General features: G+C 39.8%; 1 protein-coding gene across 7 annotated transcripts in view; it reads right to left on the bottom strand.

The window, feature by feature from the left end:
* LOC140727681 (POU domain, class 2, transcription factor 1-like) overlaps positions 1 to 13,955 on the bottom strand; it is a 168,792-nt gene that overhangs the window by 70,366 nt on the left and 84,471 nt on the right. For 5 of the 7 annotated variants that reach the window (XM_073045331.1, XM_073045327.1, XM_073045328.1 and 2 more), the window contains 2 exons: positions 2,947 to 3,072; positions 92 to 268 (listed from right to left, as the gene is read on the bottom strand). In XM_073045331.1, the coding sequence (XP_072901432.1) occupies positions 92 to 268; positions 2,947 to 3,072 (303 nt within the window). The remainder of the gene's footprint in view (positions 1 to 91; positions 269 to 2,946; positions 3,073 to 13,955) is intronic. The other 2 variants (XM_073045332.1, XM_073045333.1) reach the window with 1 other exon arrangement.

Raw genomic sequence — 13,955 nt, 5'->3', positions numbered from 1 at the left:
ATTTGGGTAATTAATCATTCCAAATCAACTCCTTCAAAGGGAAGTATTCTAACTCATAAAAAGCAGAGAAATAAAACATGTGTCAACATACTTGTATTTGGATTGGTTGAGTGATGGGTATTTGTGCCATAGGAGTTGCTGTTGTGGCAGAGATAGTTGCTCCTGTGGCATTATGCTGCTGATTTGCTGAGTGTTGGACTGCAGCAGCCAGTAGCTGGGCCTGTGCTTGCTGGATTAACAACTGCTGCTGTGCTGTTGTCAATGTTAACTGGTGGAGAAAAATAAACATACACAATTTAGAATTATATGGAGCACATTTTATTTGGCAGTACTTATAACAGTAGTTATTTTCATGTTCACAGCATCACAAAGAGGAGCAGTATATATATATATACCACATAGCAAATTGAGACAAATATTCAATGTCCACCAAGCAAATATTCCTGTAACTATATTACAACAACTCCTCTATGTTGTAGGCTTTACTATCTGTGAAGATCAACATATGCCAACCCAACCTCATCTGTTGACCTTCTAATATACAGTCAGTTGCTCCAGTGTTACACTGCATGATCATCTTCAGAGCATAATGTCAGAATGCCCTCACCTTTTAGCATCTGGGATTGGTGCACTTCTGGAATCTTACAAGGCATACCCATGTCATCTTGAGTACCATGCAGACACTTGTAAAAGCCCCCTATTTTGTTTTAACAACCTGCCTGAGCTTGGGTTTAATGTCATATGTGATTTGAAAATATAAACGTCTTCCTATCACCTGTCTGCATAACTGGAATACTACAGCCTATCCAGGTTTCTAGCCTTGGGCCAGCAGTCTTTCCTGTTTGGGGACATTTAGTTGAACTAGAGGAAATACAGCCAAAAATGTAATGAAGGCACAACAGAGAGAATACCTTTCCTTACTCCCAACATTAGAAGTACCAGCCATGTGTAGTCTTACTTCTGACATACACGCTACATAATGCAATTGTTACTCAGACTGGTCTACCTCCTTTTACTTTAACCCTCATAAATTTAACTTCATATGTCTTTTGTCCTGTAAACTGGGAAATATGTACTTAATTTTTACAATTATTCAAAACTACGTTAACTTAACAGTTCAAGTGGTACTTTCAACATCACTGACTGAATTCATGATGACAATCAATTCTCAAAAGAGGAAGAATGCTATGCTACAAAATTATAATGGGAGGCAACACATGCAGCTGAATGATCAAAGAACAAGTTGAGTGCCATGTGAAGGGCTGACAGTACATTAAAGCCACTGGAGTTTGATAAGGAAGGATCAAGGAAACAAAGATCAGTGTAGAATGCAATCTTGACAAGAGGAAACTAATCAACTGATGGGTGTAAAGGTTGCAGGTAAGTGGTAGTACAGCACATCTTTGACAGAAGGGGGCAACCAGTGAAGAAGGAAATGACAAATGAAGAGAGCAGTTAAAGGACAACTAAGAAGGTCAAATTACAAAATCGAGCAGTCCAGTGGTGTAAAGTTAAATAAAGAGACAAGAGTAAGGTGAGTATGAATAGAGCCTGGGAATAATATTCACAACAGGTCTTACGGGCCTGTTTCTGTCTATCTCTAGGATCCTGTGATATTAAATAAGGACATGTAAGCTTTTATTTCCTTCAGTTATGTTATTATTTAACACATTATAAAACATTGCTCTTCATGAGATGAAGACTAAGTTATTTTTAATACTTCACCAGAGCAAACAAACAAGCAAATTTGAATTTCTACTTTGGTGCATTCACCAGAACTAAAGCAAAGCACTCAGCTTTACTCATTTTGTTACTCGCGTCATGTGGCAACAGGCTAAACTTCTCTTCAAAGAATAATGAGAAAAAAAATAAATGAGCAGCAGGTTATTGAGAGACGAGAAAAGAATTAAAAACCATCCCACAGTAAGTTTCAATTTGATCAGGCCATACTCAAGGGTAGTTAAAAGATCTGCGAGGTTCTCTGCGAATGCTAATGGACTGTTCTCCAGTACTGATTGATCACAAAATTATGAATCAAGAGCCACCGTAAGATCTGTGACAATCAAACCACAAGGTAGACAGAAACCCGATCTTTACAAGATAAGGAAACAGGGTTGTAAAATAAAAGTTTCTCATGTTCATTGCTCTCAGCGGGGAGTTCCTGGCCTTGCAGAGCTCAAGGATTCTAAGGCCTAATAACTTAAAATATAGCAGTGGCCATTTTGTAGTACTGAGATAAGAAACTGAAACATTTCCAATGGTATCAAAGGCCTCAAAAGTGAGCAAAAGAGCTAGTTGTTACTATGGGAATAAGAGATAATTGTAGGCCTTGGTTAAAACAGTGAAATACTTAAAAGACTCATATTTTGAAACTCTCAGAAGCAAGCTATTCCATGCTTCCCTGCATTGGTTGGTTCAGTTGAAGTTTGAGAGGCTCCAGAAATCCGAACGTTTGGTGCAAAAGCATATAAAATGAGGAACAACTGCGACTTCAGAACTCAGAAGACTTGATGCATCGAAGTGAGCCTGACTAGTTCATCTCACATAGGTATTGAATCCAAACCACAAGCTTTGTGATTTAATGTACTGAATCAAGCTAACTGGAGGTCACTCAGATTTGTGAGTTAATTGAATGTCTCTGAACAGTATATTAAGTAACTTCAATATTAGTAAACATTACATTATACTAAAATCAACTTCCAACCTGACTAAATACCTATTTGATACCACTTTAAAAGGATACTCATTAAACAATAAAATGTTTCTACTCTGGTTAAAAAAAAATGAATTTTATTCTTTTTTAAAATGGCTTCTTTGCAACCTGAACAGTTCTGGCTAGTGAAAATTTAACCCAATAGAGTAACAAAATTGCTTCAGTAAGCCTTAGAAATTAAATTAAGTATGGATCCTTTGATTCAATTTTAGTTGAAAATAGCCTCAACATACCCCAGTGATCTGCCCTCCAGCAAGCATAAGCTGTGTCTGTGGTAGGGTGGTCTGTAAAGATGGCTGCAGTGAAGGCTGAGTTGTTGTCTGCTGGGACGAAGAATCCCCCGATTCCTCACTTTTTACCTTAAAAATACCAAAATGGAACTAGTTAGTTAATTCTTACGGACATATGTCTTGAGAAAGTAAACCCTGAAAGGGTCAGTTCATGGATTAAATCTACAAACTAAATTTCCAGTTCAGTGCAACTGAAAATTAAGCGCCACTATTTTTTATATGAATCCATGCCCAAATATTTTTTGAAGTTTGATGAAACTACAAACTCACCTCAAAATCCCTCATTAATAGAGTTGTGATTGAAAGGTAAAGGCTGAAGCCCTAGTCTTTAAATATTTCTTAATTAGTTGATATTTGGTGACACTAAAGTTGTTCATAACATTTTTGGATTATATTTTTCTTAGTTTTTACCCAGATAAAATTAACGAGTTTGGGTTTTTCAGAATTAGAATTTTGTGGCGGATGCAAGTGCCACAGGAGATACAACGGATAATGTAAAAAAGTATCTTGTGCTGAGGGAAATAAAATTACTTAAGTTCTCCACGTATTGTTACATTATCACTTGCAAAAAACATGTTTACTGAAACTAGATATTCAACATAAGCAGATATATTACACTGAAAAAGTAGAAAATGTCCCAAACATTTCATGCTGAATAAAAACAGGTCCTGAGCCAAAGGCAGGAATATTAAGAGAGCAATTAAATTCACTCCAAAGCTGGTGTTTGGAAGACTGAAAATGCCTGATGTATATAAATGTATATGGCAAATAAAGTAGATCTTTGATAAGCAGTGGGGTGACTAAGGGAAGAAATGCTGGTTAGTGAGAACAGAACTGATAGGCAGTTAGACATGGATAGAAATGATAATGAGCAGCAAACAACAAGCAAAAGCTATGAAATGAAATTAGTTTATTATTATCACATGCACTGACGGACAGTGAAAAGCTTGTCTTACGTGCTGTTCATATAGATCAATTCATACACACTGCATTGTGGTAGTACAAGATAAAATAATAACAGAATACAGAATAAAGTGTAACAGCTACAGAGAAACTACAGTCCAGGTAGACAATGTGCAAGATCATAAGGAGGTAGAGTATGATGTCTAGAGTCATCCTAGTGTACTAGGGAATTATCTAATAGTCTTATAACAGTGGGGAAGAAGCTGTCATTGAGTCCGGTAGTATATATAGCTTTATAGCTTTTGCATCTCCTGCCTTGAAAAAAAAGAGGATCAAACTTTTTTTTGCAAGTGGTAAAGGCAACTGTAAAAGTACAAAGAGCTGTAACAATAACACAATTAGTTTCTAGTGCCAGTATGAAAAATGTGTAGCTCAGCTAGATCTGGAAATAAGTGGCAAATCCAGATTTGTTATAACAGTGGTTATATGATGTTATCTTACAGCAACTGGAGAAATGAAACAGTGTTGAGCTTCATTACTAAAATTTTTTACTCATGATGAGATTTATAAATTTCACAACATACAATTTGTGTACTCACACTTGGGAGAAAAATTTCTGCTATTTATATTTAATGGAAAAATCATTTTTGAGAAAATAATTCATAATTACTTCATTTGACAAAATGTGACAATATTTCCTTCTTAAAGACATTAAGAAAACTTGCATTATTATGAGCAACACACTCAAGATGCTGGAGGAACTCAGCAACAAAGGCAACATCTATGTAGAGGATTAGACAGTCAACGATTTGGGCCATGGCTCTTCATCAGGCACCCTTAAGTGCCTCAGTCCTAAATATTGACTGCTAATGATTCTGCCTGACCTGCTGTGTTCCTCCAGCATTTTGTGCATATTGCTCTGGATTTCCTGCATCTGCAGTATCTTTTGTGTTTATGATTTGTATTATTAAGACTTTTATACAAAATTCATATTTTAAATGTGACTAATTTAATGTATTTAAATTCATGAAACATAAAAAATGTTTTATGTTTTATAAAAAACATAAATAATTTCCCCACAGTGCCATTACAGTGCAAGTAAAAACAGCATAAATTGGTTCCGTGAAGTTTAAGGAGATGAGAAAAAGATGCAACACAAGCAGAATGCAGCATCAGACAGCATCTATGGAAATGAATAAACAGTTGATATTTTGGGCTGAGACCCTTTTTCAGCACTGGAAAGGAAGGAGCAAGAAACAAGAATAAAAAGGTGGGGAGAGAGGAAGGGGGACTAGCTAGAAGGTGATAGTTGAAATCAGGTGGGTGGGAAAGGTAAAGTTCTGGAGAACAAGGAACCTGATAGAAGAGGAGTGGACCATGGGGATAAGGGAAGAAGGAGGGGCACCAGGGGGAGATGAGAAGCAGTTGAGGAGAAGCACTAAGAGACCAGAGTGGGGAATAGAAAAAGGAAGGGGAGGAGAAGAAATTCCTGGAAGGAGAAATCAATGTTCGTGCCATCAGGTTGGAGGCTATCTAGATGGAATATGAAGTGTTGCTCCTCCGCCCTGAGAGTGACCTCATTGTGGCAAAAGAGGTGGCCATGGACTGATACGCGAGAGAGAGAGAGAGAGACTTGCTTCTCATCCCTTTTCTGAATTGCTAACACTGTATCTTCTGCTTCTCAACACTTCAGTAGAAAGGAACCATCTATGATTCCTTTACCCTTTAAGGACTTTGTACAGGGCAATGAAATCATTTCTTCTAATCTCTAAAGGGTATAAAGTCAGTTTTACTCTCCCATCGTTTTATAACCCCACCATTCAATTAATCAAGCTGTTACCTGCTCCCAGCACTCCCTTGCTTTAGAAGACATATCTTACTTGCAGCCACACCAGGTTTCTATGTAATCAGCCAAGGCATCTCTACACTTGTGAGCATATTATTGTCTATTAATTGTTTGCTGAATCTGAATACTAACTTTCAGTGATTTGTACAGAAGGGCACCCGTATCCTTCTGAACATTAACATAAAATATCCGACTTTTCCACATCTTCAACTGAAGGAGATGACCTCACATCTTCCCTGCTTTCTCTCTCATTCTTTTCTGACATAGCAGAGTTGTATTTGTTACTCTTGTCTGGGGCCCTGGATGGTGGTGAGGGAGGAAGTGTAACGGCAGGTGTAGCACTTGTTCTGTTTACAAGGATAAGTGTCAGGAGGGAGATCGGTGGGAAGGGATGGGGGGACGAGTGGACAAGAGAGTCGCGTAGGGAGCGATCCCTGTGAAAAGCAGAAAGAGGGGGGAGGGAAAAATGTGCTTGGTAGTGGGATCCCGTTGGAGGTGGCAGAAGTTACGGAGAATTATATGTTGGACCTGGAGGCTGGTGGGGTGGTAGGTGAGGACAAGGGGAACCCTATCCCGAGAGGGGTGGCGGGTGGATGGGGTGAGGGCAGATGTGCAGGAAATGGGAGAGATGCGTTTAAGAGCAGAGTTGATGGTGGACGAAGAGAAGCCCCTTTGTTTAAAAAAGGAAGACATCTCCTTCATCCTGGAATGAAAAGCCTCATCCTGAGAACTACTTTCAAATCTCTTACTATCTTTCCTTTCGGTTAGTCCTGACGAAGGGTCTTGGCCCGAAACATCGACAGCGCTTCTCCCTATAAATGCTGCCTGGCCTGCTGCTGTGTTCCACCAGCATTTTGTGTGTGTTGTTGTTTGATATATCCTGCCAGTTTGATTGTTTACCGTCACAAGCCAAAACATGGACAGAAAATTAATGAATACTATATTTTACCCCTCTCAAAAAATAATCCATCTCAAGAGTGAAACAAAGATTTTCTCACCAACCAATTCTCCATAAAGTTTGCAACTGATCTGTTCTACAGAACTTCAAAATTACGCAAAGCATTTAGGTTATAAGTAAGTTATAGGGAAAGATTGAATATATTAGGACTAAACCAAAGGAGAACAAGGAGATTTGATAGAGGTATACAAAACCATGAGGGGTATAGATAGGCTAAATGCAAGCAGACTTTTTCCACTGAGGCTAGAAACAGAGGTCATGTGTTAAGGATGAAAGGTGAAATGTCTGAGGGGAATATGAAGGAGAACTTCTACACTCAAGGTGGTGGAATTGGTGGATGAGGATTTGATTTCAATGTTTAAGAGAAAATTGGACAGGTACATGAATGGGATGAGTATGGAGAGATACGGTCCAGGTGCAGGTCATTGGGACTAAGTAGAATAATAGTTTAGCACAGACTCGATGGGCTGAAGGGTCTGTTTTCTCTGCTGTAGTGTTCTATGACCCTATGTAAGCTCAGAAAATGAACAAACCAGAATGTGACTGCCAGCTTTGATGTGTTTATTTCTTAAAAGTGATTTTAAATGATGCTACAACTGAAAAAAGATGCAGAGCTTAAATTCAGTGAACATCTTTCAGACTTCTATTTTCGTTGATTACAAACTCTCTTATGTTTAACTTTCATAACCTTACCTTCCCTTCACTTGGCCTTCTGTTCCCCTATAAATTAAGCTTTCTCATTACCTTGAATCTCATTCCCTTCATAATTATACACTCAAAATCTTGAGGTCAGTAAAGTTGACATTTAACGATCATTTACAAAATAAAATTCAACTTACAGGCACATTCTTAGTGTGTACAGATTTGGTGGTAATGATCACAAAAAAAATTACAATTTAAGATAGCTACTGCCATCTGCTGGCAAAGTAAAATAATTTCAATTTAATCCTTCTTTCTCTGTATCAAAACTTCACTTCTAGCCCATTCTTGTGCTGTATGATTTCATAATAGCCAAAAAAACGAGCCAGCTGAATTCCAGTGAGGGAAAAAAGGAGCACAGAGCTGAATCAAACTGGAAAGATTAACTTGAAAAAAGTATTTGTTCAACTAAATTAAGGTGGTTCAGTGTTTAATTGAGATAGGAAGAGTTGGATGCAAGGGAGTTGCTGAGTATTTCCATTTAAGAGAATCAATTATAAAGCACAAATAAAATTTAATAATCCAAATATATATTTTCTGGAAATTAACAGATGTTCTTTATGCTTTAAACACCACAAATTAAGGTATCAATCTAGACCAGCACTCGTAACCCCCTCTGAATCAGTTGCTACTGGCTATTTCCATCAGTTTGTTTTAATTTTATATAAATGAGATACAATAATCAGTAAATGTCCACCAGCAATCCACAACAGCAGTAATCCCTGAAGGTGGAGAAGAATAAACACAAGAGGTTCTGCAGATGCTGGAAATCCAGAGCAATACACACAAAATGCTGGAGGAACTAAGCAAATCAAGCAATATCTATGTAAGGGAATAAACAATTGATTTTCAGGCCAAAACTTTCCATCATATTAGAAAAGAAAGGTGGAAGGTGGTGAGTGCTGGGAAGGAGTGTACAAGCTGGCAAGTCGTAGGTGAAGTCAGGGGTTAGGGGGAAGATGAACAAGTAGGAGAGAGGGAGGAGTGAAGTAAGAAGCTGGGAGGCGATAGGTAGAAAAGGTAGAGTTGAAGAAGAAGGCATCTGATAGCAGAGTACAGTGCACCATGGGAAAAAGGGGAGGGAAGCATCAGAGTGAGGTGATGATCTCGCACAGGTTTCAATGTTTGATTTTTGGAGAGAGAACTTCCAACATAGGAAAAATATTCTACATTTTCCAGTTCCTCTCTGACAACACACACCTTTGCTGATGACTGAACTTCTTGAATCAGCAATGTTCAAAGTTAGTCCCAGGCTACTACAAGCTATGGAACAGCAGTACAGTTGTTTGTAGGCCTTCCTTTGAGTGTACAAGCTCAGCATAGTTTTGTTTAAAGTGGCAAGAGAAATTGAAGCAGCAACATACAGAAAATGTCGGAGGAACTCAGCAAGTCAGGCAGCATTCCTGGAAATGAACAAACAGCTGAACATTTCAGGCTGAGACCTTTCTTCTGGGTTGCAAAGAAATGGGGAAGATACCAGAATAAACAGGTGGAGGGAGAGGAAGGAGGATAGCTAGGTGATAGGTGAAGCCCAGTAGGTGGGAAGGGTAAAGGACTGGAGATAAAGGAATCTGATAGGACAGGAGAGTGGACCATATGAGAAAAAGGAGGAGGGGCATTAGGGAAGGTATTACCACCCTTCAAATACTGGATGCTATGCATGTGATAGCTGCGTCTTGAACTAACACTTTCACACCTACTAAAAAATGGGAGAGGGTTGGGAGCCCAGTCACATCCCTTTATGCCAGCTTGCAAGGCTAATGCTTGGAGACAAAGCATAATGGAGGAATCAAATCATGGAGGAGTGTCCCAGTGATGGTAGTTTTGCTTGAATTCCCACACGGCCTTACATCATTAGCTTTATTCAGATTAATGGTACACAGCAGGAATCATATTCTTGATAATCTTTCTGCAACAATCAGGATGAGGTGGCATGCCATTCAGTCACACTCTAGCAGAATCTCCCCAGCAATGTCTAGATACTTTTTACAGTTGGCTCCGTCCAATTTTTCAAACAGGTGGCTATGTTAGTATTGCAATGAGGAATCTTTAGCAAATATGATTTTAAAAAGCCACATACAAAACAGGTCAGCATTACTCTTTGTTTAAGCATTCAAGATATACGAACAAGGACCTGATACATCATTGTTCTTCTTTTCTTTAGGAGTGGCATAGTAACATAGTGGCTAGCGTAACACTTTACAGCACCAGTGAACAGGGTTCAATTCCCCCACTGTCCATGTGGAGTTTGTATGCTCCCCCCATGACTGCACGTTCCCTCTGGGTACTGTGGTTTCCGTGCATACTCCAGAGATAAATAGGTTAAGGTTAGTAAGCTGTGGGCATGCTATGTTGGCTCTAAAAGCAGAGTGACACTTGCAGGCTGCCTTCCTTGGACTGTGTCGGTTGTTACGCAAATGACATATTTCACTGTCTGTTTCGACGTATGTAATAAATAAGGCTAATCTTTAATTTTTTTTTAAACTGCTAACCAGACATACATGTGTGTTGGGGAATTATTCAGACTCTCCTAAACATTGTACTCAGGGTCAGAGTAAGAATGTTGGGAACTCTGCAGCAAAGAGGACACTCCAGGTGTTCCCAGACCAGTAACCATGCCTAATGTCTTGGTAAAGGTTTCACCGCTAACATATTAAGTCTTTCTGTATAAGCAGTGTTTGGGTTATGGTCAGAGACAACAGGTGCTTCGGAATGCGAGCCACCCAAACGGGAGGGATTTTTTTTTGTGCCTGGCATCGGTGGAAACTGGGGTCTTGGTTCGGCAGGAGGTGAAGAGAGAAGACGCTGGAGAGAACCGGGCATAGGATTTGAAGGTAGGGACCATGATTCCAATGGAGCAAGGTGAGGAAGTCTGCTGAAGATCAGTGAATATGACTTTTGGAAGAGTTGAGCTCCAACCTGTGCATATTTGACTAATTATAATAGACTCCTTTTGTTTTTTTTTCTTTTCTTTACTAACCCTTAGTTAACATTCATAAATATAATTCCTTTAATTATATGCACTGTGCTGTCTGTTATTTCCTGACACTGAGTTCTAACAAGGTACTAAATTACACAGCATTCACACAAACTGGGGCTTGGGTGGGAGAAACACACACAAAATGCTGGAGAAACTCAGCAGGCGATGGGTGTGTTGCTTGGATTTCCAGCATCTGCAGATTTTCTCTTGTTTAGGTGGAAGAGCCATCCCAACCTCACTGACTTGGCAGTACCGGTGTGTGTATTCCTTGGACTTACGCAGCCCGAGGAAACTGGGCTTTCCCATGAATGAACCGGGCTTACTTCCTACTGAAGCCTAGGTGTACAGCATTAAAATCAAGTGACACTAATTTTAATGCCACAACATCATACTAATCCAAGATCAAGTCCTAAATCAGCCATCGGTTGTGGCAGGGCCTACATGCTCTAACAGCCTATAAAATGAAGTTGGGCAACATTGCCAACAACAGCGCATCCCTCCCTGACGAGCTTAACATATTCTATGCATGATTTACACAGAAGAGAATGGGGATATCACTATCCACCCAACAGCCTCCATGGCACTTGAACCCACAGTCACCATTGCGGACTTAAGTTTACTCTTCCAAAGACTGAACCCGCGGAAAGTGTCACTGGTCGTGACCTTATATCCAATGCAGATCAGCCAGCGGGGATTTTGTAGACATTTTTAACCTCTCACTGCTTCAATCTGTGGTTCTCATCTGCTTTGAGAAGACCTCCAGCTTTAAGACACAAATGAATTCCAGCCTTCAGAAAACCTCTACCCGCTACAATTTGCCTACTGACTAAATAAGGCTATGGTGGATGCTATGTCCCTAGCCCTACACTCATCACTGAAGCATCTGCATTGTAAAGCCACCTACACTAGACTATTGTTTATTGACTACAGCTGCAGTTTCAATACTATGTATAATTCTAACTAAATTCATTGCCAAACTCCAATACCTGGAACTCAACATGTTGTACTGTAAACAGTTCGCTTGCTTTCCTGCCCAACAATAAGAATAGGTAGCAATGCCTCCGCCACAATTATTCTAAACACTGGTGCTCCAGAAGGTCTGGAACACAGCCCCCTACACTCACAACTGTGCGGCCAGATTCTCCACTAACTCCATCTCCACATTTACAGATAATACCGCCATTGTGCACGGTTTCAGAATACAGGAGGAAGCTAGAGGACTAACTGGTATAGTGTCACGACTACAAATTTCCTCTCAATGTCAGCAAAACAAGAAAGTTGGTCATTAAATTTAGGAAGTGAGGGGAGAGGGAGATGCATACTTTTCTGTCTATATCAACTATGCTGAGTTTGAGCACTTCGAACTCCTAAGAGTAAATACCACCAAGAGCCTCTCCTGATCCAACCACATGCATATCATGACCAAGGAAGCTCACCAATGCCTCCATTTCCTCAGAAGGCTGAAGAAACTTAACATGTCCCAGCTGATTCTTACTAATTCTTTACTGATGCTCCACTGAAAGCATCCTATTTTGATGCATAATAGAAAGCATCCTATTTTGATGCATAACTGATGCATAATGTATGGCAACTGCTTTGCCCATGACCACCAGAAACTACAGAGTTGTGTACATGGCTCAGCACATCAGACTTCCAATATAACTCAGAGTCCTGCCATGTGCAGAAGTTCGCTGATGACACGGCCATAGTGGGGTGTGTCAGGAATGGACAGGAGGAGTATAGGAAACTGATACAGGACTTTGTGATATGGTGCAACTCAAACTACCTGCGTCTCAATATCACCAAGACCAAGGAGATGGTGGTGGACTTTAGGAGATCTAGGCCCCATATGGAGCCAGTGATCATTAATGGAGAACGTGTGGAGCAGGTTAAGACCTACAAGTATCTGGGAGTACAGTTAGACGAGAAGCTTGACTGGACTGCCAACACAGATGCCTTGTGCAGGAAGGCACAGAGTCGAATGTACTTCCTAAGAAGGTTGGCGTCATTCAATGTCTGTAGTGAGATGCTGAAGATGTTCTATAGGTCAGTTGTGGAGAGCGCCCTCTTCTTTGTGGTGGCGTGTTGGGGAGGAAGCATTAAGAAGAGGGACGCCTCACGTCTTAATAAGCTGGTAAGGAAGGCGGGCTCTGTCGTGGGCAAAGTACTGGAGAGTTTAACATCGGTAGCTGAGCGAAGGGCGCTGAGTAGGCTACGGTCAATTATGGATAACTCTGAACATCCTCTACATAGCACCATCCAGAGACAGAGAAGCAGTTTCAGTGACAGGTTACTATCGATGCAATGCTCCTCAGACAGGATGAAGAGGTAAATACTCCCCAATGCCATTAGGCTTTACAATTCTACCGTCAGGACTTAAGAACTTTTTAAAAGCTATTATTAATGCTTTTTGAGATGGTGATTTAGATGCATATCATATTTTTTTACTGAGTTAAGTATTGTATGTAATTAGTTTTGCTACAACAAGTGTATGGGACATTGGAAAAAAAGTTGAATTTCCCCATGGGGATGAATAAAGTATCTATCTATCTATCACATTATGGAAATTAGCCTCTCTTCTATGGACTCTACACATACTTCTTGCTGCCTCAGTAAAGCAGCCAGCATAATCAGACCCACCCACTCCAGACATTCTCCTCTACCTTTGTCGATAGAGTAGAGAAAAGCCTGTAAGTATGTATCAGCATGCCAAAGGAAAACATCTACCCATTGTAGTAAGACTATCAAAATGATTCCCTACTATAAAATGGACTTTAGTTCTCACAATCTACTTCATTATGACCTCGCATCTTATTGTTTACATGCTCTGCACTTCCTTTGCAGCTGTTACACTTTATTCTTAACTGTTATTGTCTTACTTTGTTCTATCTCAATGTACTCTATAATGATTTGATCTGTATGAATAATATGCAAGACAATCTTTTCAGTATGCCTTGGTGCTTGTGACAAAAATAAATTAATCCCAATCCCAAATGGATAGCATTATCAGTTACATCCAATTCTTGATTTAGACATTTACAGAAGTATTCCTTTTGGCAATACTACCTGCACAAGCCCACACAAATTTGGTTTGAATTGAGTTTTTGCCTCAAAGAAGAATGCAACTTCATGTAGAACCAAAGAAAATCTACATTACCCAGGATCCCATTAGCGCATAATTAACTTGCTATCAAAAGTCAGAAAACCTAAATTCATCTTGATACATAATCCTGCAGGTCACATCTCTCCCACATTGACACATTTTAAACGCAGCAAGCATTTATGCATCCACCGGTCTTGGATAATGAATTCCAGACTTCTACCACTGTGAAAATGTTTTTCCTCATCCTCCACTTTTCCCTCCACAAGACTGCAAGTGAGTGAAGTACAGAGGGATCTAGGTATTCTAGTAAACAAATCACAAAAAGATTGCAGGCAGGTTGAACAAGCAATTGAAATGGCATGTTGGCCTTCATTTCAAAGAGGCTGCAGTTTAAAATAAGGGTGGAGGGATGGGGTGGTTGCTGCAGTTGTGCTGCTAAAGCTACAGCTGGAATATAGCATGA

This window comes from Hemitrygon akajei, chromosome 5, assembly GCF_048418815.1.
Source record: "Hemitrygon akajei chromosome 5, sHemAka1.3, whole genome shotgun sequence".
Lineage (NCBI taxonomy): Eukaryota > Metazoa > Chordata > Chondrichthyes > Myliobatiformes > Dasyatidae > Hemitrygon > Hemitrygon akajei.
Note: the sequence above shows the minus strand (reverse complement) of the source record. Positions and strands in the feature narration are given on the sequence as shown.